General features: G+C 37.1%; 1 protein-coding gene across 4 annotated transcripts in view; it reads right to left on the bottom strand.

The window, feature by feature from the left end:
- Positions 1 to 27,593, bottom strand: part of EIF4E (eukaryotic translation initiation factor 4E) — a 51,866-nt gene that overhangs the window by 12,164 nt on the left and 12,109 nt on the right. For all 4 annotated transcript variants that reach the window (XM_047855778.1, XM_047855777.1, XM_047855774.1 and 1 more), the window contains 2 exons: positions 13,949 to 14,055; positions 2,869 to 2,964 (listed from right to left, as the gene is read on the bottom strand). In XM_047855778.1, the coding sequence (XP_047711734.1) occupies positions 2,869 to 2,964; positions 13,949 to 14,055 (203 nt within the window). The remainder of the gene's footprint in view (positions 1 to 2,868; positions 2,965 to 13,948; positions 14,056 to 27,593) is intronic.

The raw sequence follows: 27,593 nt of genomic DNA, 5'->3' as shown, positions 1-27,593 counted from the left end.
CTTTAAATACGTGAAAGAATTTATGGCGCTATTAACAAGTAGTTTTAAACACTTAAGAGGATGCCTGGGTGGCTCAGTTGGTGAAGCGTCCAACCTCGGCTCAGGTCATGATCTCACAGTTTATGAGTTCGAGCCCTGTGTCCGGCTCTGTGCTGACAGCTCAGATTCTCTGTCTCCTTCTCTCTCTGCCCCTCCCCCAGTTGTGTTCTGTCTCTCTCTCTCAAAAATAAATGTAAAAAAAATTTTTTTTCAGCACATAAGACAAACCAAGAGAAAGCAAGATACATTTCCCAACTATCAGGACTGCATGACTGAAATAAAATAACACTAACATCCATGAAGGTATCCAAGAGTAGAACAGACCAATGGGTCTCAAATATCACAATCATTAATAGTCAGTCAGCATAGCAATCGTTTGGGAAGCTTTCAAAACAAAACAACAGTTCCAGGACCTACTCCTTGTGATTTTAATCCCTTAAACATAGGGTAGAGGGGCACCTGAGTGGCTCAGTCGCTTAAGCCTGACTTCTTGGTTTCAACTCAGGTTATGATTTCACGGATCATGAGCTCAAGCCCCGCATCTGACTCTGCACTGACAGCACAGAGCCTGCTTGGGATTCTCTCTCTCCTTCTCTCTCTGCCCCTTCCCTACTGGCACTCTCTCTCAAAATAAATAAATAAATGTACTCTCTCTCTCTCTCTCTCTCTCTCAAAATATCAATGTAACAGAGTAACACTTGAGATGACTTAGATACTCACTAGCCTGAAGGTAGAAGGCTAAATCATTTGGTCTTCTAAAGTTTCTTTTAGCAAAATTATTATAAAATTGGCAGCAGAGTAAGAATGCTTTGCCTGTCTCCAATATCAGATGCAGAAATATGATCTTTACTACATCTGCAGACCATGGACAATGCTGTTATCTTTAGTCAGATTCTCTTGATGCTATTTTAAACAAGTCTAGAAATACTTCAAGTAGTCTTAAGAAAGATTCTGGCATCCTTTGAATCAATTCCACAGGGTAATATATAAATTCAATTTGGTAGAAGGTAGCATAAGGCTGAATAAGGCTTGTTGAGTTACTCTATTTAACGGTCACTCTTCCCAAACTACATTATCACTGGCAGCTCCCTCTAGGCAACAACAGAGGCCTGGATACTAACAGTAACTATAAAATTAGGACCACTACTTTATAAAATTAATGGACAGGGTGGAGTAGCTGTCTTCAATGGCATTCAAGGTAGATATGACCAATGCTTCTTTATGTGCCTCCTTTCTCATTCATGATGCTCTAAGGTCTCTTAGCAAGTTTACAGTAATGAAAATTTGTAATGACACAATCTAAACAGAATCAGAACACTATAGACAAAACTGCATAAATCCCAAAGGGCTCAACAGTTGTTTACCACTACATCTGCCAGAAAAAAAATGAGAAATTAAGAAGTGCTTAGATACTCACAGAAAGCTAAAGGATTCCTTCATATGTCTAAATTACACTATAAAAGTCCACTATGCAATGACATTGCTTACACATAACTAAAGTGTACAGCCATATTCTAAATTAGAGGCCCACTTAGAAACCTAATTATGTACAATGGTGAAAGCTAACCAAACTAAATAAACGCAGCTCTGATTCCGTGGGGGAAATGGTTCAAGACTCTTGCTCTTCCTCCTCCATAGGGGACTTGGTTTAGAAGACTCAAATACAATTAAGGGGGAAAAAAATCATCTGATGTTTTGATGAAGGGCAAAATAACCCTAGTTTAACTAGACAACCAGATCTATGAATAACTGGGGATTTAAATATAGTTTCATTACTTTAAAAAAAAAAAGTCAATGATTGCAATATGAAGTGACCACTCTTAAAGTGCCTACTTGCCTACTTCACAATTTTACGGTTTTCTCTAATTATTCTATGCTTTTTTTCCTCAGTGATTCAAACGTATACTAAATATCTATTATGGGCAAAGCACTGGAAAGATACAAAAGAATACTGTTTCTGTCCTGGAGGAAGTATACATATATGAATCTTCTGACAATCTGTTCTTAGTGTGGGCAAAATATACTCAGGCATATGGTTATGTTAATACAGAAGAGCTGCTCATTGATTCAATACAGATACATGATCTAAAAATATACCAGATGTACAAATTAGAATTTTTAGGTAACTGCTAGTTAATTTACAGCTCTTAAAAATCTTTTTAAACAAGTTTTATCTTTGAAATGGAAATTACTTTCCAAATAAAATTACATACTAAATTAACTTTGTTTTAAAGAATCAATATTATAAAACGTCTTGAAAAGACTTTACAATTTTATACTGAGTCAAGCAAAGGTTTGACCCCCAAATCTGAACTTTTTGCTAAATCTGAAACAAAATCTCAAAGGTATTTCAACTATTCTTCTTGAAGTTGATCAACTAACATCAAAGACACTTGGACAAACCTGAATTTTGAGGACTTCAGTTTTTTAAATCTCAGAATCCTTACTACAGGAAATCCCAGATGTTATACCAAAAAGAATTTGCACAAATGGGAACCTAACAAAGCTCTGAAGTATAGGACAGATGTATCTAGGCAACCAAGAAAAGGACATGTTCCAACAAATTGTCAAAGTTCTAGAAGCAATAAAGGACTTTCAAAAGAAGAATCTTTTGGGACAAGGAATAAAGAATATACACAGGGTGAAAGGATGATGAGACTGAAGCTTTCTAAATGATGAGAAATAAACAGTTGTGAGGAGATGGAAAAACAAAAAGGTAGGTCTACAGATGAATATTTATTAACTATTCACCGTCCCTTCATTTTATGAGTGATTTAAAATGAAAAATTACACAATTCATAAAATAAACATTCTAAAATGGTTACTTACGCCCAAAAGTCTTCAACAGTATCAAACTTAGAGATCAGCCGAAGGTTTGCTTGCCAAGTTTTGCTTTTATCATTTTTAAAAAACCAGAGTGCCCATCTACAAGTAAAAAGTCAGCATTAAAAAAAAATGGTAGTTTTATTACACTCACATTCCTAGCAGCATTCTTCACAATAGCCAAAGGGCGGAAGCAACCCAAGTGTTCACTAACAGATGAACAGATAAACAAAATGTGGTATAAACAAACATACAGTAGAATACTTATCAGACTTAAAAAGGAAATTCTGAGAATGAACCTTGAGGACATTAAGTGAAATAAGTCAATCAAAAAAGACAAAACATGATTCCACTTGAATTAGGCACCTAAAGTAATGAAACTCACAGAGGCAGAAAGTAGAATGGCAGGGGCTAGAAGGAAAGGGAATGCACAATTGTTTAATGAGTACAGAGTTTTAGTTATGTAAGATGAAAACGGTTAAGATGGTAAATTTTATGGTATGTGTATTCTAACACAATTAAAAATTTGTTTTAAGAATAATTTTAAATGGTAGATTACACTGGCAAAAAATGAGTTTTCTTTCATTTTTAAAGTATGTATTTTATACCTACTTCATAACAGATTCTCTGCTATACTTTACAGACCCATTGAGGCTCATCCCACAGAGTAATTCACAGAAATGTAGTAGAGAGACAATTACAGTGTGCTAAGTGCTATAACCAAGATATCAAGCAGTTACTCAAGAAAAAAGAGTGGAAGTACTTAACCAGAAAGGAAAGTAGGGACAAGAAAGCTGGATCTTTAGAGAAATGAAAAGGTATTAGCCAAGAGGGGATAATGGGACTTCTAAAAAAGAGGGGAAACTATTAATAAATTCTGTTTACTCAAACACACCAATAGGAAAATAACAAAATAAAGGGATTCATTGAGTAATGCTACCATAGATATATTCTGAAATAATGTATACTAGTTTCTCCATATCTGTATATACCTGTTAAAAGTATATTCTAATACCTGGAAGATAAACTCCTGTCACATCAAAGTTATAATTAAATATCCCAAGATAACATCTTTAGTACAATTATATTGTCTGAATTACTATACCTAAGGTAACTCAAAAGGAGAATTTTATTTTCTCATTGACAAAAATGTTACCAAAAGATAGGTTTCCAAACAGATACATATATATATATTTCATAACTCCATGATTAATGTTTGGATAATCTGACATAAAAATGAGATGCATTTCAACATCCACTTGATAATTTGAATTTGCCAACCCACTATCAAGGAGGATAAAAAAGAAAAAAGGCATAAAAATTATTAAACATAAATGTAAGGTCAAGTACTATACTTTGGTCTTCCAAAATTAATTCAATCTTTCCTCAAAAAATTAAAAATTGAACTACCATATCATCTAGCAATTCTACTTCTGGGTTATTTATCGGAATAAAATGAAAACACTAACAAAAAAAAATATATGCACTCTCATGTTCATGCAGCATTACTTACAAAGTCAAGATGTGCAAACAACGTCAGCGTCGATCAAAGAATGAATGGATAAAATAAGTGTTGTATGTACGCCATGGATATTTATTCGCCCACCCCCCCCCCCCAAAAAGGGAAGAAATCTTGTCATTTGCAACACTGAATGGACCTTGAGGGCATTATGCTAACTAAGTGAAACAAAGAAATAAGACAAATACCGTATGATCTCATTTATATGTGGAATCTTAAAAAACAAAAAAACCAACCTCATAGACACAGAGAACAGACTGGTTGCTAGACGTAGGGGTAGGGTGAAAAAGGGTGAAAGCAGTCAAAAGGTAACAAACTTCCAGTTATAAAATAAATAACTCCTAACTATGTAACATACAACATGGTGACTACAGTTAATAACAATGTATTATGTGTATGAAAGTTGCTAAGAAACAATAAAAGTTCTCATCACAAGGAAAAAAACTTTGTAACTCTATCATGGCAGATGTTAAGTACACTTTCTATAGTGATCATTTCACAATATGCATAAATACTGAGTTATGTGCTACACCTGAAACTAATATAATAGGTCAATTATATCTCAATTAAACATGATACCAAAATTGTCTTTTTGTCTTTTTTACTGCACTCAGCCATTAAACATGCAAAAATTTATCCTAATAATTAGATGACTAGGCAAAAACGTTGTACAAGAATGTTCTTAATACTGGAAAATTTGGAAACATCTTACGTGCCTTCAACAAGGGATCATTTAAATCAGTTATCAAAATGTGGTTTGTAAGACACTTAGGGGACCCCCAGACCCTTATCAGAAGATGTGATAAGTAAAAACTATTTTCATAATAATGCTAAGGCATTCTTTTACTTTTCACTGTTAACATCTATACTAATGGTACAAAAGCAATGGTGCAGTGAATCTGCTGGTGTCTTACAAAGTTTCATACAGTGGGACCGAACTGTATTAGTAGTCACTATACCCTTTATTATCACCACCTCTCACAGTAACAACGTTTTAGCTAAGAATACAACTGATGAAGCAGTAATTATTGGTTTCATTAAATTTCAATCTGTATACAGTCTTTTTCATACTCCGCAAAAAAATCAAAAACGACAAAAAAACACTTCTGCACACCAAAGAACAATGCTTAAAAAACTGAACTGTGAAATGAATTAGCCACTTTTTTCATGGCACACCACTTTAACCATGACTGACAGACAAACCATGGTTATTTCTTGAAAATGAAGTAGTGAGCCTGATGCTTTACTGTGGGCTTTCAGGAGAAAAATCAGAATTTTGGAAATCCTGCATGTGCCCCTGTTGAGCTTGACAAACTTACTAAAGTTTAGTGAGTTTACTAGTGATATAAATATTACTGTTTTGATACTATATAATGAAAAGTATCAATATCCAGAAGATCTGTATAACTCACTGTTTTCCAAATGACCAGTGATGTTGCAAAATCATGCATGAGTAAAAGATCCATTCCACATGCAAGACAAACCAATAGATCTTTTTAACATAACAGAGTAGGAAAAGTTCTTGGAGGGGCACCTGGGTGGCTCAGTCAGTTAAGTGTCCAACTTTGGCTCAGGTCATGATCTTAACTGCTCAAGAGTTCAAGCTCGTGTTGGGCTCTGTGCGGACAGCTCAGACCCTAGAGCCTGCTTCAGATTGTCTCCCTCTCTCTGCACCTCCCTGACTCATGCTCTGTCTCTCTCTCAAAAACAAATAAAATACTGGAAAAGAAAAGAAAAGAAAAGAAAAGAAAAGAAAAGAAAAGAAAAGAAAAGAAAAGAAAAGAAAGAAAGAAAGAAAGAAAGGTTCTTGGATATGGTTTCAGATTTTACATTGCAGGTGACCTATAAGAAACCTAGTATCAAAGAAGAATGGCTATCATTAGCTTAAAAGGCTAAACACCCTCTTCCATTTTCCAACCATGAATTTGTGTGACTTCACATTTTCTCATACTTAATATAAAACAAGTTATCTCCTCCATAGACTGAATGCAGAAGCAGCTATAAAAATACAACTAACTTCTATTAAGTCAGGCACTTGAAGAGATTTATAAAAATGCAAAGATGCTATACTTCCCATTATATTTTTTAAATATTTTTTCATATAAAATATTTATGTTGGGGTGCCTGAGTAGCTCAGTCGGTTAAGCATCCGACTTCAGCTCAGATCACGATCTCACAGTTCATGAGTTTGAGCCCAGCACAGGGCTCTGCAATGACAGTGTGGAGACTGCTTGAGATTTTCTCTCTTCCTCTGTCTCTGCCCCTTTCTCCCTCCCTCCCTCTCTCTCTCTCTCTCAAAATAAATAAATAAAATATAAATACTTATATTAACATACAATGGATTTTCTAAATGAGTATTTAATTTTACATATTCTCGGCTTTTTCTAACATAATAAATGGAAATAGATAAAAATCTATATAACCAAAGCTTTGTGAAGTCTTCAATAACTTAAAAAAAAAATTTTTAATGTTTATTTTTGAAAGAGAGACAGAGAGACAGAGAGCAAGCAGGGGAGGGGCAGAGAGAGAGAGCGAGAGAGGGAGAGACAAAACCAAAGCAGGCTCCAAGCTCTGAGCTGTTAGCACAGAGCCCGACAAGGGGCTCAAACCCGCGAACCGTGAGATCATCACCTGAGCCGAAGTCTGGCGCTTAACCTACTGAGCCCACCCAGGAGCCCTTTTTTAAGAGTATAAAAAGGTCATGAGACCAAAAAGTTTGAGAACTGCTGACTTAAATAACATATACATACATAAAAGAGACTACCATGCAGTTATTTAATAGAATAATTATGTGGGTAGGGGTGCCTGGGTGGCTCAGTTGGTTGACTGACTGACTCTTGGTTTCAGTGCAGGTCATGATCTTTCTCGGCTGTGAGAAGAGCCCTGCGTGTTCAGCATGGAGCCTGCTTGGGATTCTCTCTCTCTCTCTCTCTCTCTCTCTCTCTCTCTCTCTCTCTCTCTTTCTCTCTCTCTCAATCTCTCTCTCTCCCCCCTCCCCCTCTCTCCCTCTCTCTCTACCCCTCCCCCACTTGCATGCACATTCTCTCTCAAAACAAATAAACTTTCAAAAAAAGGGGGGGATAATTATGTGGGTAAAGTTATCCCTAAGACGTTGGACATGAAACCCAGAGCCATGGAGGAAAGGTGATACCGGACTACATAAATATCAAAAACCTGTGGGGCGCCTGAGTTAAGAATCATCCAACTCTTGATTTTGGCTCACAGTCATGAAATCATGAGATCAAGTCTCCCACCTGCCAACGCTCCCCCCAGCACTGGGCATGGAGGCCTGTTTGAGATTTTCTCTCCCTCTGCCCCTCCCTCCCCCACCAAAAAAAAAAAGACCTGTAAAAAACATAATTCCACAGACAATGCTCTAAGACAAATGATTTGGTAATTCATTTTCAACCTAATGCCCCACCTGGATGAGTTAGCATCCCTAATTATAGTGCTTGGAATTAAACTTTAAAAGATACCACCCCTCCACCTCAACAGACAAAAGAAATGAGCAGACTGTCCACAGATAAAAACAAAAATGATCAATAAATATGAAACTGCTTTGGAACTTCAATAAAAGAAATGCAAACAAAATGACAAGACATTGGTTTTATAAATCAGAATAGGACCAGTTCATCTGGTCCTGAAAAGACTGATGGCACCAATTGGCAAAGATGTAGAAACCAGGAACTCTCAAACTGCTAAGAGCCTAAACTGATAAAAGGAGAATAATTTGGCAATTACCTACAAAAGTTAGTCTTTAACCTAAGAAATCTGAAACTTCTATAAATATATTCACACAAGTGCACAAAAACATATAGGAATGTGTACACTACGACACTGTAAATAGAAAACAAAATCTATATACTCATTAATATAAGCTTAATATGACTATATATTCATTTACTATAAGGCAGTAGTTTAAAATAATGAGCCCAAATCTGCACAAACAAAAAAGGTCACCTGTATAAAAAAAAAGATATGTACATTGAAAAGCTCTGGAGGGGCACCTGGGTGGCTCAGTTGGTTGAGCGTCTGACTTTGGGCTCAGGTCATGATCTCGCGCTCCATGAGGTCAAGCCCCGCATCAGGCTCTGTGCTGACAGCTCAGAGCCTGGAGCCTGCTTCCGATTCTGTGTCTCCCTCTCTCTCTATCCCTGTCCCTCCCCTGCTTGTGCTGTCTCCCTGTCTCTCAAAAGTAAATAAACATTAAAAATTTTAAAAGAAAAAAAAGAAAAGCTCTGGAAAACTACAAACCAAATTTAGCACTGACTACTCCACAGAGTGAAGAAAAGTAAAATGGAGAAGAGAATATCTGAGGAAAATCAGAGAACATTTACTTTATATACTTGTACTCTGACGATTTGCTTTCTTATAATTATTATAGATTAAGTAAATAATGAGGAAACTACCAAAATGTGAACATAAACCATCCTGGAATATTTTTCTAAATGATGCTATTTTACACAAGAAGTGCAATCATAGAGAAACTGAAATCCTCACAGGCCATTTCAGGATTAATTAGTTTGTCTACTGATGACACTTTAAAAAAAAATTTTTTTTTAATGTTTATTTTTGAGAGAGAGAGAGAGAGAGAGAGAGAGAGCGCAAGCATGAGCGGGGGAGGGGCAGAAAGAAAGGGAGACACAGAATCCAAAGCAGGCTCCAGGTTCTGAGCTGTCAGCACACAGCCCGACGTAGGGCTCAAACTCACAAACCATGATTATCAGGACCTGAGCCGAAGCTGGACGCTCAACTGACTGAGCCACCCAGGCACCCCTACTGATGACACTTTAAAAAAAAAAATTTTTTTATGTTTACTTACTTTTTGAGAGGGGGGGGGTACAGAGAGAAAGGGAGGCACAGAATCTGAAGCAGGTTCCAGGCTCTGAGCCCGATGTGGGGCTGGAACCCCAAAACCAAAACCATGAGAGCATGACCTGAGCTGAAGTCAGTTGCTTAACCAACTGAGCCACCCAGGGGCCCCCGTATGACACTTTTCAGGACTCCTCAGATTTTATTCAAACTGTGAGGGATTATGTCTTGATTACTCTCCCAACGACAACACTAAAAACTGGGCTTAGCACAGACAGAAGGCATACAGAGTGGCTTTTTATAAGATAATACTAAAAAGATGAAAAAATACCTTAAGGGGTTTGGTGCTGTTGGGTGGAATTATATGAAATTGCTGCTAATCAATAGTTCAACTTTGGTATAATGCTTTCTTGAGGATAGATTATACCTCTATGGACTATCTGATCTTCGATAACTCACTCACTAGCTGACAATCTTCACTGTCCAGAGCATTAATTTCTTCCTCACTACAGGATATGCTGAACTACAGGTCTCCTATGAAAAAACTACATAAAACACATTTGGACTTTTATTTCAGTGAGAAACTGAATCGTTTATGAGAAACGATAAGAGGTACTGCAGATTCAGTTACAGACCACCATAATAAAGCAAATATTGCAATAATGTCAATTGAAGTTTCTGGTTTCCCACTGCACATAAAAGTTATGTTTATACAATACTGTAGTATAGTAAGGATACAATAGGATTATGTATTTAAAAATGTGTATGTTCCAATTTAAAAATATTTTATTGCTGGGGGTGCCTGGATGGCTCAGTCAGTTAAGCATCTGACTCTTGATTTTGGCTCAGGTCACGATCTCACAGTTCATGAGTCTGAGCCCTGCTTGAGGACTTCTCTCTCAAAATAAATAAACTTAAAATGCTAACCATTATCCAAGCTTTTAGTGAGTCACCTTTTTGTTCATGGAAGGTCTTGCCTTGGTGTTGCTGGCTGCTGCCTGACCAGTGGGTGGTTACTGAAGGATGGGGTGGCTGTGGTAATTTCTTAAAGTAAGACAACAATGAAAATTTGCTGTCAACATTGATTGATTCTTCCTTGGACAAACGATTTCTCCATAGCATGCAATGCTATTTGGTATTTTACCCACAGAGCTTCTTTCAAAATTGGAGTCAATCCTCTCAAACTCTGCTGCTGCTTTATCCAACTAAGTTTATGTAATATTCTAAATCTTCTGTTGTCATTTCAACAATCTGCACAGCATCTTCACCAGGAGTAGGTACCATCTCAAGAAACTATTTTCTGTGCTTATCCATAATAAGCAACTCCTTACCCATTCAGTTTTATGATGAGATTATAGCAATTCAGTCACACCTTCAGGCTCCAATTCTAATTCTAGTTCTCTTGCTATTTCTACCACATTTGTAGTTACTTCTTCCATCAAAGTTTTGAACCCTTCAAAGTCATCCAGGAGCACTGGAATCAACTTCTTCCAAATGCTTGTTCATGTTGACATTTTGAGCTCTACCCATGAATCACCATGTTCTTAATGGCATCTCAGAATGGTGAATCCTTTCCAGGGGCACCTGAGTGGCCCAGTTGATTAAGTGTCTGACTTTGATTTGGGTTCAGGTCATGATCTCACAGTCTGAGTTGGAGCCCCTCATCTGGCTCTCTGCAGAGCCTGCTTTAGATCCTCTGTCCCCCTCTCTCCCTGCCTTTCCTCCACCCACGCACTCTCTCCCTCTCTCAAAAATAAACATTAAAAAAAACAAAACAAAAAACAACAGTGAATCCTTTCCAGAAGGTTTTCAATGTACTTTGCCCAGATCATCCAGAGGAATGACTATCTATGGCAGCTATAGTCCTATAAAATGTAGTTCTTAAATAGTAAGACTTGGAAGTCAAAATTACTCCTAAGCTGCAAAATGGATGTTGTATTAGCAGGCATGAAAATAACATGAACCTTGTACATCCCAACCAGAACTCTTGGGTGACCAGAATCATTTTCAATGAGTAGTATTTTGAAAGGAATCTTTTTGCTCTGAGCAAGTTTCAACACTGGGCTTAAAATATTCAGTAAACCATGTTGTAAACAGAAGTGCTGTTATCCACTTTATTGCTCCATTTATAAAGCACAGGAGAGTAGATATAGCATTATTCTTTAGGGCCCTAGGATTTTCAGGATGGTAAATGAGCACTGGCTTCAACCTAAAGCCACCAGTTGTATTAGACTCTAACAGGAAAGTCAGCCTGTCTTTTGAAGCTTTAAAGCCAGGCACTGACCTCTCCTCTCTAGCTATGGAAGTCCATCTATATGGACTAAATCTTCTTCCACCAAAAGGCTGTTTCATCTTCACTGAAAATCTATTGTTTAGCGAAGCCAGCTTCATAATGATCTTAGCTACATCTTCTGGATACTTACAGCAGCATCTACATCAGCACTTGTTGCTTCATCTTGCTCTTTTATGTTATGGAGATGGCTTCTTTCCTTAAGCCTCACAAACCAAACCTGTGTTAGCTTTAACCTTTTCTTCTGCAGCTGCCTCACCTTTTTCAGCCATCACAGAATTGAAGAGAATTAGGCCCTTGCTCTGGATCAGGTTTTGGCTTAGGGGAGTGTTAAGGTTGGTTTGATCTTCTATCCAGATCACTCAAACTTTCTCCATTTCAACAGTAAGTCTGTTTCACTTTCTTATCATTCATGTGCTTGCTGGAGTAGCACTAATTTCCTTCAAGAACTTTTCCTTTGCATTCACAACTTGGCTGTTGAACAACAGGTTTAGTTTTTGGCCTCTCTTGGCTTTCAACATGCCTTCCTCACTCAGCTTAATCATTTCTAGCTCTTGAGTTAAAGTGAGATGTGTGGGACTCTTCCTTTCACCTGAGCACTTAGAGGCCACTGTAGGGTTACTTATTGACTTAATTTCAATATTGTGCCTCAGAGAATAGGGAGAACAGAGGAGAGGGAGAGAGATGGGGGAACAACTGGTCAGGAAAGCAGTCAGAACACAGACAACATTTATTAAGTTTGCCATTTTATATGGGCACAGTTCATGGTGCCCCAACACAACTATAATAGTAACAAATCAAAGATCACTGATTACAGATCACCATAACAAACACAGTGAAAAAGTTTGAGATATTGTCAGAATTGCCAAAATGTGAGAGACACAAAATGAGCAAATGCTGTTGGAAAAATAGCACCAACAGACTTGTTCAATGCAGGGTTGCCACAAACCTTCAATTTGAAAAAAAAATGCAGTATCTGCAAAATCCGATAAAACAAAGTATGCTGTGAAACATACATAGGCTTATAGGATCTTTAAAAGTCTTGGGGTAGGAGAATGAAAGGAACTTGAACACTTATATATCCCCAGAAATTAATTCCAATTTACTTTCCTCCAGATTCTTACAATGTTTCTGCATTGCCTTTTTCTTCTCACCATTAGCTCTCAGTACATTCATTTTAATTTTCATCATATAAACCATAAAAATACAAACATACTGGGAAGTGGTGGGGTGGTGTTAATGAGCTATAGTCAACTGTAACTATGAAACTCAATTCATCTTTTTTTTTTTTTTAAGTAGGCTCTGCACCCAACATGGGGCTTAAACTCACAACCCCTGAGATCAAGAATCACATGCTCTACCAACTGAGCCACCCAGGTGCCCCAAAGCTTAACTCATCTTAACCTCTCCTCTTTTCTTCTAACTTGGCTTAAATACAAACTAACCAGAGTGCTCAGCTAAGTGTCCGACTCTTGATCTCAGCTCAGGTCTTGATCTCAGGGTTGTGAGTTCAAACTCCACATTGGGCTCCACAATGGTTGTGGAGCCTACTTTAAAAAAAAAAACAAAAAAAAACCACCCACCAGACTCCACATCCCTTAGAGCTTTTTCTCCTTCACACCCCAACTTTAAGTTGCTTATCTTCTCTACAACACATTTGTATACTTTCTATTCACTATGCAAACTACTCCAATCTTTTTCCATCATCTACATTCTACTAAATTTTCTCCTACAGGGGCGCCTGGGTGGCGCAGTCGGTTAAGCGTCCGACTTCAGCCAGGTCACGATCTCGCGGTCCGTGAGTTCGAGCCCCGCATCAGGCTCTGGGCTGATGGCTCAGAGCCTGGAGCCTGTTTCTGATTCTGTGTCTCCCTCTCTCTCTGCCCCTCCCCCGTTCATGCTCTGTCTCTCTCTGTCCCAAAAATAAATAAATGTTGAAAAAAAAAATTTAAATTTTCTCCTACATTAGCAAAGAATTTGCCATTCAATCCAATGGCCATTCTGAAATGTTTATTACTCAATCCAATGGGTATGTGACCTTTTTGTGGCACATACGCTATTGACCACATACCTGTCCTTAAAACAAACCATTTTCTTTGCTTCTCTGACCACCACTCTATTCTAGTTTATACAGTTTATAGGTCTAAACCCTTCATAGGCATTCTCCCTCCAAAAAATCCCTTACATGCTGGTATCCCAAGCCTCTGTCTTGAGTCAAGTTCACTTTAAAGAGAATTCATGTACTAATAGTTTCACTCACCACCAATTACTGGTGAACTTCAAACCCAATGTCTCAACCAGTTCTTTCTGAGCTCAAGACTCACACATAAAACTGCTTACTAGAAACAGGTTACCCAAATGAAAATGGAATCCTCAACCTAATATATTTAAAACTAGTCTCACCCAGTCATTCACCATTTACCTTACTGCCTAAGTCAGAAAAACCTGTATGTCAGAAGGCTTACCTGTTCTGTAAAGGATGTTTAATATAGTGTTCTGGGTTAGCAACCTCCTGATTAGATTCTGTTTTCTCTTCTTCTGAAGGCGGGGGATTAGGAGTAGGGGTGGTTTCCTAATGGAAAATAATAAAACATTATTTTAAATGTCTTAACTATGATAACAATACTCTAAATCAACTTGAACTAATATTGCCAATATTCCCTTTCTAAGGAGAAAGAATTACAGCAGAAGCATTTCATAAAATAGACCACAGACCAAGCCCTAAGAAAAGCACCAGACTCTCCCATTCTAGCCATCTCTGCACTAAGAGCAAAGGGTTTCTCAAGTTTAAAAATACAGTAACAATATTATATACAGTTATCTTTCACTTACACATTTTAGTATCAGAAAGATTGTTAGACACCATGCAACAAAATTAAGGAAATCAGCTGTCTTTCTTAACATACCATTAAAGTACTATGTACGATTTGGAGAATGGGGGAATACAACTAATGTTGGAGAGTATAACAGCTTTATAAAGTGACCAAGTCAATACTATATAGGTCTTTCCTTCATGTCATACTGTTATATAGTAACCTAAAAGTTCTGCAACTTCTGTCATTTTCAACTAGCCCTAGGCAAAAAAGCTCGACACTGGCTTAAACTAAATCTTCTTCTTGGTTAGACATAATTAATATTGTCATCTAAAAATGTCAGGGAAAAAAGGAGCTTGTGGATGATCTCTGTTCACAGCTCATGTAGCTCTTCACCCTGTTATAAATTATGGTCAACAAAACAGAATGCCAAGGAAAGGCACCAGAAGCTAAAAGAAAAGCTGATTTTGTTCAAAAAGGGCACCACAAGAGTCTAGGGGTCAAATTTAAACCAGCAAAACCCTCGAGATATTATGTTCACATTAACAAGATTACGTAAATCAGTTATGTAGGATCTAAAAGATCTAGCAGGTAGGTGGTAAATATTCAACTGACAAAACACATTTTTCTTAATAACATGACATGTCCAGGAATTAATTTCTACTGGCCTAAGAAATTGCTCACAGCAGGAGCTAGGTCTTGATTTTGCTCATAATTATAATGCCAATGAGCCAAGTGCTATACTCAATAGGAATTTATTGGCGTGATCACTTAAGTAATAAATTTAAATGTTTACAAAGCAATTAAGACCCTAAAATTTACATAGTCAATCTTTAAAAATCACCATTTTTTACTGCATTTTTCCATCACAGTCAATTTACATCTTCGTATAATTACCAAAAACTATTCCTTACCCCACTAGCTTAAAATTAATGACAGTCTCCAGACAGGCAGTCTCCATGAATAAACAGGGAACAGTTAGGGACTAACAAGGCAGGTGGGCTTTGGGAGACAAAGTACTAGAGAAAAATGGGCTGCAGAGGTGTGAGCCTCAAAAAATCTATGTAAAAAGCCCTCACAGGTCCTTGGCTAGTTTAAACTGTGACATTCAGAGTACAGCAACAGCTGAGCCAAGACTTCAGAGGCCAATAACATAAGACTGGGTTCAGACCAAGCCAGAGTGGGTGGGTGAAATCCTCAGCTTTCTGATGAAATCCTAGAAAGGCCATGCCCTAGGAATCAGGTGAAACACATCTAACAAAACCTAAAACCAACCTTTGACAATATCAAGGTAATCTACCTATAAATTAAGTGCCTCCAAGAACCAAACTCTACACTCTTCAGGAGAGACATAATCCTGTGTCTCTATGAATGTTATTTACAATACCCTACCAATCAAACATTACTAGACATGTAAAGAATTTAAGTCACTAATCATCAAGAGATTAACCTGTCCACAGAAAGACATCCAAGCATGATCCAAATAATGAAATTAATAACTATGATTACTATGGGAAAATAGCAAAGTCTTAATAATCAAGATTGTTACAGTAAAATAGAAGAAAAGATAAGGAGAGAGATGAAAAAAACAGAGTATTTGAAAATGAAACTGAGAGTGCCTAGGTGGCTTAGTCAGTTAAGCATCTGACTCTGTTTAGGCTCAGGTCATGATCTCATGGTTCCTGATTTTGAGTTCTACACTGGGCTCTGTGCTGTCAGTGTGGAACCTGCTTAGAATTCTCTTTCCCTCTCTCTCTGTTCCTCCCAGCCTTGTGCGTGCTCTCTCTCTCTCAAAATAAATAAACTTAAAAAAAAGGGAACAAATCTATTTTATTTTTTTTTTAATTTTTTTTTTCAACATTTCTTTATCTTTGGGACAGAGAGAGACAGAGCATGAACGGGGGAGGGGCAGAGAGAGAGGGAGACACAGAATCAGAAACAGGCTCCAGGCTCTGAGCCATCAGCCCAGAGCCTGACGTGGGGCTCGAACTCACGGACCGCGAGATCGTGACCTGGCTGAAGTCGGACGCTAAACCGACTGCACCACCCAGGCGCCCCGGGAACAAATCTATTTTAAAGGAACCAAATGGAAATTATGGAACTGCCAAGTACAATGTCTGAAATTAAGAGCTCTCTTAATTTGATTAACAAGAAATTCAACTCAGCAGAATGTAAGACTGGTGAAATCAAAGACAAGTCAACAGAAGATATTCAAATAGGGAGAGGGGGAAAATAGATGCTAAGAAACACTGGTATCAATGACAGCCTAACTATGAAGAGAGCCCAAATGCCCATCAACCGATGGATAAAAATGATGTGGTAAATACACACACACACACACACACACACACACACGGAATATTACTCAGCTGTTAAAAAAAATGAAATCTTGCCATTTGCAACAACGTGGATGGAGCTAGTGTATTATACCAAGAGAAATAAGTGAGAGAAAGACAAACACCATATGATTTCATTCATATGTGAAATTTAAGAAACAAAACAGGTGAACATATGGGAGGAGGGAGAAAAAAGAGAGGGAAACAAACCATAAGAGACTCTTGACGATAGAGAACTGAGGAGTTGGAAGGAGGTAGATGGAGGATGGGCTAGATGGGGGATGGGTGCTAAGGAGGGCATTTGTTATGATGAGCACTGGGAGTTGTATGTAAGTGATGAATCTCTGAATACTACTGCTGAAACCAATATTACACTGTACATTAACTAAAATTTAAATAAAAATTTGAAGAAAAAAAAACACTGTCGAAGAGGTTTAAAAAGTTCAAAGACAAGATGAGAAAATGGGACCGAAGCAATACATAAATAATGACCAAAATATATAGTATCTCATCCAAAACTCAAGTCACAGACTCAAAAACCTGAAGGAATTTCAAGCAGTAAAACACAAACAAAATTGTATCTGGGCACATCAGATTCAAACTACTGAAAACTAAATATAAAGAAGCCGTATTAAAAGCAGCTAGGAAATCGGTGTTGGGGGCGGGGGCGGATGGGTGGTTCAGTTGGTTAAGCATCTGACTCCGGCTCAGGTCATGATCTCAGTTTGTGAGTTCCGAAGTCCTACATTAGGCTCTGTGTTGACAGCTCAGAGCCTGGAGCCTGCTTCGAATTTTGTGTGTGTGTGTGTGTGTGTGTGTGTGTGTGTGTGTGTGTGTGTGTGTGTGTGTCTGCCCCTCCCCTACTCATGCTCCTTCTCTCTCTCTCAAAAATAAATACTAAAAAAAATTTTTTTAATAAAAATAAAAGCAGTTAGGAGGGAAACACACACACACACACACACACACACACACACACACACACACACACACACACACACACCCTAACTTTCCAACAGCAACTATGGAAGCCATAAGACAACAGAATATCTCCATGCTGAAAGAAAAACTGTCAACCTAGAATTCAATGCCTAGGAAAAATATCCTTCACAACCCACCCCACGCCACCACCACCCCACATACACACAGGTCCAACGTAAGGGGAACACCAAAGGAAAAGTCTTCAGGCTAGGGGAAGAATAAGATCCCACTAGGAACATGAAAATGCAAAAAAGGAATGAAAAGCCCTGCAAAAGGTAAATCAGTGGGTAAATATGTAAGAAACTACAAACAGTTTAAAGGAACAATAATAACGATGTCTTAGGGAGTTTAAAATATTAGTGATTGGTCCTAGCAAATGACAGAGTATATATATGGATTTGTGAGGTTGGGTATGCAGTATATTCTTCCTCCAAAAGTTCAGTAAATTCTCTTATCTAAAAGACAAGTAAAATTTACTCATAAGTTCCAAATCCTCAATACAAACCGTACTTTCAGAACATTTATTTAAACAGTTTATGTCAGCAGCATACTAAAAAATAATTAGAGTATGAGTAATTACAAGTTTCATGAGGTCCAAAATGTCACCTAACTCAGTATTTTCCTTTCTTTTTGGTTACTCAACTCTTCTCACAATTAGGGGAATGATGAAAGACTCAGATGGTATAAAAAGTCTCTGGACACATAGGAATTGAAAGCAGTTAATAACAGGAAAAAGTATATTCAGTTCCTAGAATTTAAAAAAAGTTTCTTTTAAAATTTAAAAGTCCTACCTTACTTGATGTTTTAGTCTTTATACTAAGAATATATAATTTTAGATTTTTCTTATAACCAAAATACTCAACTTTAAAAAATGTGTCTGTGGATATATGAATAAGTATAATTTAAAATCTTTCAGTATTCACTTTTAATATAGAAATATGCTAGGTGTTAAGACAAATACTCTAAAAAATATCTTAACCACAGACATTCATCTTTTCAGTAGTTAAAACCTCTTTTTTCATAACGTAAGCAATATTGATGTTTCTTTTATTTAGCCTTTTAAGTTACTATGTGCAGTTTAATAGTCTTCTGTTTAAAATTTTAACTTAAGGATTTCTCAAACTCTTCTAATAAAGCAAAAATGGTTTTAATAGCCAATTATTTTCAAGATGGAATACAAAATACTCTATGAAAATATCCATATGGCACAAACCAAATCTAATAAGATTTAGAAACCACTTCATGATAGAAATTACCTATGAAAACATTAACATTATACAGGGCACATTTTCAAAAAAAAAGAAAAAAGGGCATATTTTCTTGGCATACATTTTTTCATTTAGGTCATATTTTGTTATGACCATCTACTTTTCTTAGCAGTCCATTCTTTTTATTTTTTTAATGTTTATTTTGAGATAAAGAGAGGAACAGGCACACACAAGCAGGAGAGGGGCTGAGAGAGCAGGAAAGAGAGAATCCCAGAGGGCTCCGTGATGCCAGCACACAGCCAGACACGGGGCTCAGTCTCAGGAACTGTGAGATCATGACCTGAACCAAATTCAAGAGTTAGAGGCTTAACTGACTGAGCCACCCAGGAGCCCCTCACCAATCCATTCTTAATCAGCAGAAATTTAAACCAAAAAGCTTACTATCAAACAGTCACCTTCTAAGTTTCTTGCAGTTATGTTGTAAATTATTGCAAAGGAAAAAAAAAAAACAAACAAAACTTGGGATTATTGAGGCATGCCTCATTAAAATCATTTCCTGCTAATTTCTTTCAACTTATTATTTTGTTGTTATAAAACCTCTTAAGTTTGATTCACATAATCGGAATTTTTTTTTAACTGAGATAAAACATTAGAAAAATAATATCAATGTAGGCTATTTAAAACTTTCAGGCTAATTCAGTGGGGGTAGTCCATTCTACGGGGAAATTCCAATTTCTAAACAACCTCTTGAATCTATGGCAACATATACAATGAGAAACGATGTCCAGAATGATGGCCATACTATATTAAACTCTTTGATCAAAAAATGATTTATAATTACCACCATATGCCAAACCAGAACAAAGAAATACAATTTCTTTTTCTTTTTTTTTTTTTTTAATTTTTTTTTCAACATTTATTTATTTTTGGGACAGAGAGAGACAGAGCATGAACGGGGGAAGGGCAGAGAGAGAGGGAGACACAGAATCAGAAACAGGCTCCAGGCTCTGAGCCATCAGCCCAGAGCCTGACGCGGGGCTCGAACTCACGGACCGCGAGATCGTGACCTGGCTGAAGTCGGACGCTTAACCGACTGCGCCACCCAGGCGCCCCTACAATTTATTTTCCTAAGGGACTGAAACAAAAAAACCACACTTTCAGTTCCACTCTTAAGCATAAGCCTGTAACAAATCTCCAAATTATCCATTTTTTGTCCTAATTTGCTAAGTACTTCTAATATAAACTGAATTTGAAAATAAAATTATCTTAAAATTTTATCTCCTCTTAAAACTATTTGTAAAGTTATTAACTACGAAGGTTTCTGAGACTTAAGATTACCATGAAATAGGTATTGGAGGGCTATGTGGTATTTGTCAACAGCAATTTCACAAAATTCTCTCTGAAAACTCCATAGCAGGGGTTTTCATGGTATGTTTAACAACTGATTCAATCAGTTATTTTTAAATGTGGAAGATCATCAAATCAGCAAGGAACCAAAATTATTGTATGATTGTAGAAGAACTAAAAAACATTTTATAACCTGTCATTTTTATTGTTGCTTCACATATAGAGCAAATAATAAAATAGTTTCAAATTTACATTCAATTTAAAAACAAAATTCTTCACCGCAAAGTTCCACAACATTCCTGTATCTACTCTCTCAGCTTTATAGTCTCCTCTGTAAGCAAATTTCATTAGAAATTACATCTAAAATACCCATGCTTTACCAGTATTTCTAAATTTTAAAATTATGCAAAAACACAAAAGGCTAATTTAACAGATTATAGCTACTCTCAAAGTAATCAAATACATTCTTTCCAAGTTGTTATTTAAGTTCCAATTAACATACAGTGTAGCAGTAGTTTCAGGTATAGAATTTAGTGATTCAACACTTAACATACAACACTGGGTGCTCATCACAGCCCAATGCCCTCCTTAAACCCTTCCCTCCACAGACCTCCCCTCCAGTAATGATCAGTTTGTTCTCTATAGTTTAGAGCCTGTTTCTTGGTCTGCCTCTTTTTTTAAACCCCTATTTGATTTCTTAAATTCCACATATGAGTAAATCATGTTTTTCTCTGACTTGACTTACTCAGCTTAGCATAATACTCTCTAGCTCCATCCATGCCATTGCAAACGGCAAGATTTCTTTCATTTTTTATGGCTAATTATCCAGTGTGTACACACACACACACACACACACACACCACATCTTCATCCATTCACCAATGGACGCTTGGTTGTTTCCATAATTTAGCTATTGTTGATATTGCTGCTATTAACATTGGGGTGCATGTATCCCTTCAAATTAGTATTTCTGTATCCTTTGGGTAAATACCTAGTACTACAATTGCTGGATTGTAGGGTAGTTCTATTTTTTTTTTTAAAGAAATTTTTTTAATGTTTTATTTATTATTGAGAGAGAGAGTATGAGCTGGGGAGGGGCAGAGAGAGAGGGAGGCACAGAATCCAAAGCAGGCTCCAGGCTCTGAGCTGTCAGCACAGCCCATTGCAGGGCTCGAACTCATCAACTGTGAGATCATGACCTGAGCTGACTGAGACACCCAGGAGCCCCAAGGTAGTTCTATTTTTAACTCTCTGAGGAACTTCCATAGTTTTCCAGAGCAGCTGCACCAGTTTGTATTCCCATCAACAGTGTAAGAGGGTTCCCCTTACTCCACATCCTCGACAACACCTGTTGCTTCCTGTGTTGTTAATTTTGTTCCAAGTAATCAAATACATTTTTAACTTAAAAGACAAACTATACTTGAAAAACTATTGTATAAGACATTTCAGGTGGTGAGAATGGAGAGCCATTCTCAAAGCCATGAGAGCCACAAAGCCATGAGATAGTGCAGTGCTTAACTAGAAGATGGTAAAGAACCAATGAGACTTAAAGAGTTCATGAAACCAAAGACACACTAGAACAGTGGGCTGAAGGGAGATTGTGAAAGGCCTCAAAGGTCAGGCTAAAAGTGTTACCTTTCATCTTGTGAGCAATGGAAGCCATTCACTGACAGATCAAAATGATTAAATACTGATGACAAGTAAGGGAATAGAAAAGACAACGAGTTGAAGTGCAAAATATTAAAACTGGTTTTGGATTTGCTGAGTTAATGAGATTCAAATAAACAAGCTGTCTTATAATTCAGTGGTCCCAGGCTCAATAGGTGTCATAGCAAGAGAAGAAAGTCGGGGCGGGGGGGGGGGGGGGGGGGGGGGGGAGTAGAGCAAGGGTGGGACAAGTCTAACAATTAGCCGCAAAGAAATCTCCAGCAACTTTTGAATGTTGCTACAGCATGGTAGAATGTAGTAACATTCTGCAAAAACCAGCACATGTATCAAACACAATATTAACTTTGTGGGTCAATCCTAATATTATAAAGCTAGATACTCCATAGATATAGTATTATCTCTCTAATCTGACTAAAGTTTAGATTCTTCCTTCTAGCCATGTTCAATTCTACACTGCTTTAATTCCAAAACCATGGTGTGCTTTTTCATGGTTATGAACATTCAAGATTTTTCATTAACTCAACCCAAACACACAAACTATCTCTCCTTAGAAATAACAATGAGCCTTACCCTCAGAACACCCAATTAGTGTCTTCCATGAACAAATGAACAAATATTACTTCAATGAACAAATATTACTACTAAGAACTTCCAGAGTCTCCCAACCCCCCACACCTTTGGGGCATCCCCTAAACCTTAATTTGAAGTAAGCAAAAATCAATAGTTCCCTTGGCACTAATAAGTTAGGTTTTACAACAAAGTGTGGTCCACAGACTTCTGCTGGTTATAGTCTACAATGAGGTTAGGTATAGAAATAGAAAGTAGGGGCGCCTGGGTGGCTCAGTCGGTTAAGTATCAGACTCTTGATTTTGGCTCAGGTATGATCTCACAGTTTGTGAGATCCAGGCCCACATGGGGCTCTGTGCTGACAGTGTGGAGCCTGCTTGGAATTTTCTTTCTGCCCCTCCTACCGCCTCCAGCACGTGCATGTGTGCGCTCTCTCAAAATAAATAAATAATATGGAACATAAACACTTAGAATACTTCATAGAAATCTGACAGTATTTTTGTACCTGGTCACACTAAAAATAGCAAATTCAGGCTTACATTTTTGTGCATTTTTTTTCACTTTTATCCTATTTCCATGATTTACAAAAACATTACATTAAAACTGTTTAAAAACAAAATAGAAAACAAATTCATGTTCTGCTAGAGTATGAGAAGCACTGGTTTAGGTCACATACTCTTGAGCCATGTTACCCAGATTAGAATCCCAGCTCTGCCATTCACAGTTGTATAATTGCAGGCAAATTCAACAGAACAACAAATAATGGATAATGATATTATTGGTAACCCATTTTCAGTAGCACTTTCTCATATTCTCCCTTCCTTGCTTCACTACTTTTCTTAGCAGAATTAGAAAAGACCAGTTGCAGAATTAACAGAAATATAAATGCTATTATGGCAAAGATAACTGCAATTATCTCTACAAATTACTCCACATTTCAGTAAACTGAAGGCACTACATACATTAAAGATATGAAATAATGAGAAGAGTAAGCAAATAAGAACAGAAAAGGATGGTGTTTTATGACTTTTAAAGTGGTAACACCCATCCTCACACTTCATCATAGGTAACACAAAGCAGTTACTATCAAATAATGTGCTACATATTTTTATATACGTTATTTCAACATTTATATAAACTCAGTCAATATATTTAATCTGCACAATACTGTGAAACTACTGTTCTCTCTGCTTTTCAAATTTAAGTGCTGAGAAGTTACTATGGCCTAGTTGTACTCTACATTGAATTCAAGACTGTCAGGGTTCATGGATAGGAATACTGTATGTCCTGGTTTTACCTGTTTGTTGTTTCAGCTATTAGAACCTTTGTTCACTCTCAAAAGTGCCCCAGAGTTGGAGAATAAATTACATATGGTACTAAGGTACTCCTTCCAGGCAGCATACCCCTGTGCTGTATATACTATACTATATATAATATATACTATATATCTACTATACACTATATACTACACACACACACACACACACACACACACACACACACACACACACACACTATACTTAGTGCCACAGCCTCAGGCTCAACACCTTCACTATCTTGCAAACACATGCCACTGCCAATAAGCTAGAAAAAAAAAAAGGCATAAATGGTGCACCTCACACTCCCAACACACACAAAATCCCACTAGGATAAAAAGCAAGAAAATGCCAATGATTAATCACAGTGGTTTATATTGTTATACAAGACAGCATACGAATTGCCTATGTGGTCAAATACCTCAGAAATACAGGCAAGTAGAAATAAAATCCTCTCTTTATGGATATAAATAACTGGAAGGGGAAAATCATTTCCTACAAGTATGATATGTAAACAGACTTCAAGATACTCTACTCTTCCTTCTCGTCTCCAAACATTCAGTTCCTAGGTCTCTTGCAAACAATACAACTCCCCGAGCACTCTCCCATAAGTAAATTACTATAATTAATTAACAAATACACAAGAACAAGTGGTTTTACCACTTGCCTTGTAAGGTATATAACTTGGTGTAAACACTGAAATGCATCACAAATAGTTTAAATCAATTGTTTTGGTTGTTAAAGTGATACCAGCTAATCCAGCATCCCACATCACAAAAATGGAGGCTGTGGATTTTGCAGATCTTCCTCCTTGTCATAATAAAGGATCAAAATAGTGATCTTTGTGCTCTAAAATAAAAAGCTGAAGCAGAAAAACAACATATGCAGATTTAGCAAAATACAAACCTTTTAAGTTTAAAGCACTGCTCAAATGGGAGAAAATTTTTCCATGTAAAGGACTGTGAAAGCCCATATATCAATTCCAATTCAAAAGACATTACTTATTTTAATATTCTTCTCAATTGATGTAAAATGACATCTACACAACAAAAAATACTTGAAGCAGAGGTACAGACGGGAAGAGCTGTAATGATTTGTACAAATTGTGTCGTATCTAAAAGTGCTGCAAAATTTAATAGGTGTTCAATCTATTTGAGTAACAATAACCTAGTTACCTCATTAAAATTAATGACATGACTAGCACTAAACTTTTCAGTGAACAGAGTTGATTAAGTTTGCTGCTCTACAGCTTAAAAAAAAAAAAAAAAGGCCTATCTCTGAATAGACACTAAGGTATACTTAGCCACATTTTACGCATATTAAAAAAAAAATCCCTACAGGCCACACTTGAATTTCTGATCTTCTGGAATACAATTTCAAAACTTGGATGCATATGTCTTTTTTTTTTTTTAACTTTTATTTTTGAGACAGAGAGAGACAGAGCATGAACGGGGGAGGGTCAGAGAGAGAGGGAGACACAGAATCGGAAACAGGCCCAGGCTCTGAGCTGTCAGCACAGAGCCCGACGCGGGGCTCGAACTCACAAACCGCGAGATCATGACCTGAGCCCAAGTCAGACGCTTAACCGACTGAGCCACCCAGGCGCCCGGGATGCATATGTCTTTAACTCTTCACTAGAAAGAGTTGTAGGCACCTTGTTTCATTTAAGATAACCTGACACCCAAATTACTCTGCACATCTTATGTTGCTTAGGACAAGATCTCAAATTCAGAAACGAAAGCGTGATGATAGAGACATAAATAAACATGTGTGATCTAGAATGACAACAGGCTAATGATAAAATTTAAATGTCAGTGCTATTTAAACCAAAGGCTACCAGAGACTCCTACTTTACAATAACTAAGGAAATTTATAGAAGTTAAACATTACACAAAATTAAAAAGTACTTCAAATAACATTAAAATGATGTTAGGACAAGCATTTTCACTGCACAAAATTACACTGGTTCCAGTAGCATGACAGTTTCTATTTCAATTATTCTTTAAAGCTTAAAATTACAATCTGAAAGGCAAACGTTTTAAAGAATTTAACTGCTGCTTCTTTTTAAGTTTATTGCTTTTAAAACTATAACAAAACGTAATGACACTAAATGTTAGTTTACAAATCAATCTTGGGGCACCTGTGTCTCATCAGTTAAGTGCACAACTCTTGGTTTTAGTTCAGGTCATGATCTCATGGTTCTTGGGTTCAAGCCCCATGTCAGGCTCCACACTGACAGCACGAAGCCTGCTTGGGATTTCCTCTCTCTCTCAAAATAAATAAATAAACTTTGGGGTGCCTGGGTGGCTCAGTCAGTTGAGCACTGATTTTGGCTCAGGTCATGATCTCATGGTTCATAAGTCTGAGCCTCACCTATGTTAAAAGTTAAAGATTAATATTATATTACAGACACATATATACGTATATACATATATATGTATATATGTAATATAATTATAGCTTTTTTTTTTTTAAGGTAAGCTCTACTGCCAATAGGGAGCTTGAACTCATAACCCTGAGATCAACACGCACATGCTCTACCAACTGAGCCATCCAGGCACACCAACTATAATTTTAGTAAGAAAACTAGACTTAATATTTAAATTATCTTCCAAAAGAAATCAACTTATATTTCTTTCAAAAAATTAGAAAACCATAGGGACAGTTTTCAAATGTCCCCAGGTTTATAGAGTATATCCTTCCACTTACTGAGCTTGTGAACTATCAAGCTTTCAAATATAAAAAGAGCTATATTCTTTATACGTCTAAAAGATTTCTTCAAAGTATCAGAACACTAACAGTTTTATATATTCTTATGTTAGCAAATAAAAAGTAGAGACAACATAAAACAAAAGATACAACCAAAAGGTAACAGATACATCATGGTGTTTACGACGTAGGCACTAAAAGTGATGCTGAGAAAATGATTTTAAAATGCTAACGTAAATGTGGGAAAAGGTAGATTACAGAAGTGTATAAACAAGGAGCACTTTATTGGTGGAGGGGACACACTTTTTAATTTAAGAAGTCCTAAATAAACTGTGGTACATCCAGACAATGCAGTATTGGTTCTGCACACACAAAAAATGGGCTATCAAAAACTGTGAAAAGACATGGAGGAACCATAAATGTACATTACTAAGTGAAAGAAGCCAATCTGAAAAGATATGATTCCAACTATAGGACATTCTAGAAAAGGCAAAAAAACTATGGAGGCAGTAAAAAGATTAGTGGTTGCCAGGTATTAGGAGGGAGGGTTGAAAAAGCAAAGAACACAGTATTTTAGTCAGTGAAACTACTTCTGTGTGACACTATAATGATAAATACATGTCATTACGTATTTTTCTAAACCCAACAATTGTATAACACCAAGAATGAACCCTAATGTAAACTAAAGACTTGAGGGGACAATGATGTGTCCACACAGGTCATCTGGTGTAACAAATGTGCTGCTCTGGTGTGGGATGTTGATAGTGGGGGAGGCTGTGCATATGGAAGCAGGAGATACACCAGAACTCTCTGTACCTTCTCAATTTTGTGGTGAACCTAAAAACTGCTCTAAAAATACTCTATTTAAAAGGAAAAGAAAAGGGGCTCCTGGGTGGCTCGGTTGAGTGTCCAACGTCAGCTCAGGTCATGATCTCGCAGTTTGTGGGTTCAAGCCCAGCATTGGGGTTGCTGCTGTCTGTGCAAAGCCCCCTTGGAATCCTCAGGCTACTCCTCTCTCTGCCCCTCTCATGTATGCATTCTCTCAAAAGTAAATCAACAAAAAAGGAAGAAAGAGGTACAAAGAGATGTAGTGAGAAGAAAAGAATCCACAAACAAGTAAACCAAAATAATACCAAAGAAACCCTAGTTGCCATTACAGATGACTTTT

This window comes from Prionailurus viverrinus, chromosome B1, assembly GCF_022837055.1.
Source record: "Prionailurus viverrinus isolate Anna chromosome B1, UM_Priviv_1.0, whole genome shotgun sequence".
NCBI classification, from domain to species: Eukaryota; Metazoa; Chordata; class Mammalia; order Carnivora; family Felidae; genus Prionailurus; species Prionailurus viverrinus.
Note: the sequence above shows the minus strand (reverse complement) of the source record. Positions and strands in the feature narration are given on the sequence as shown.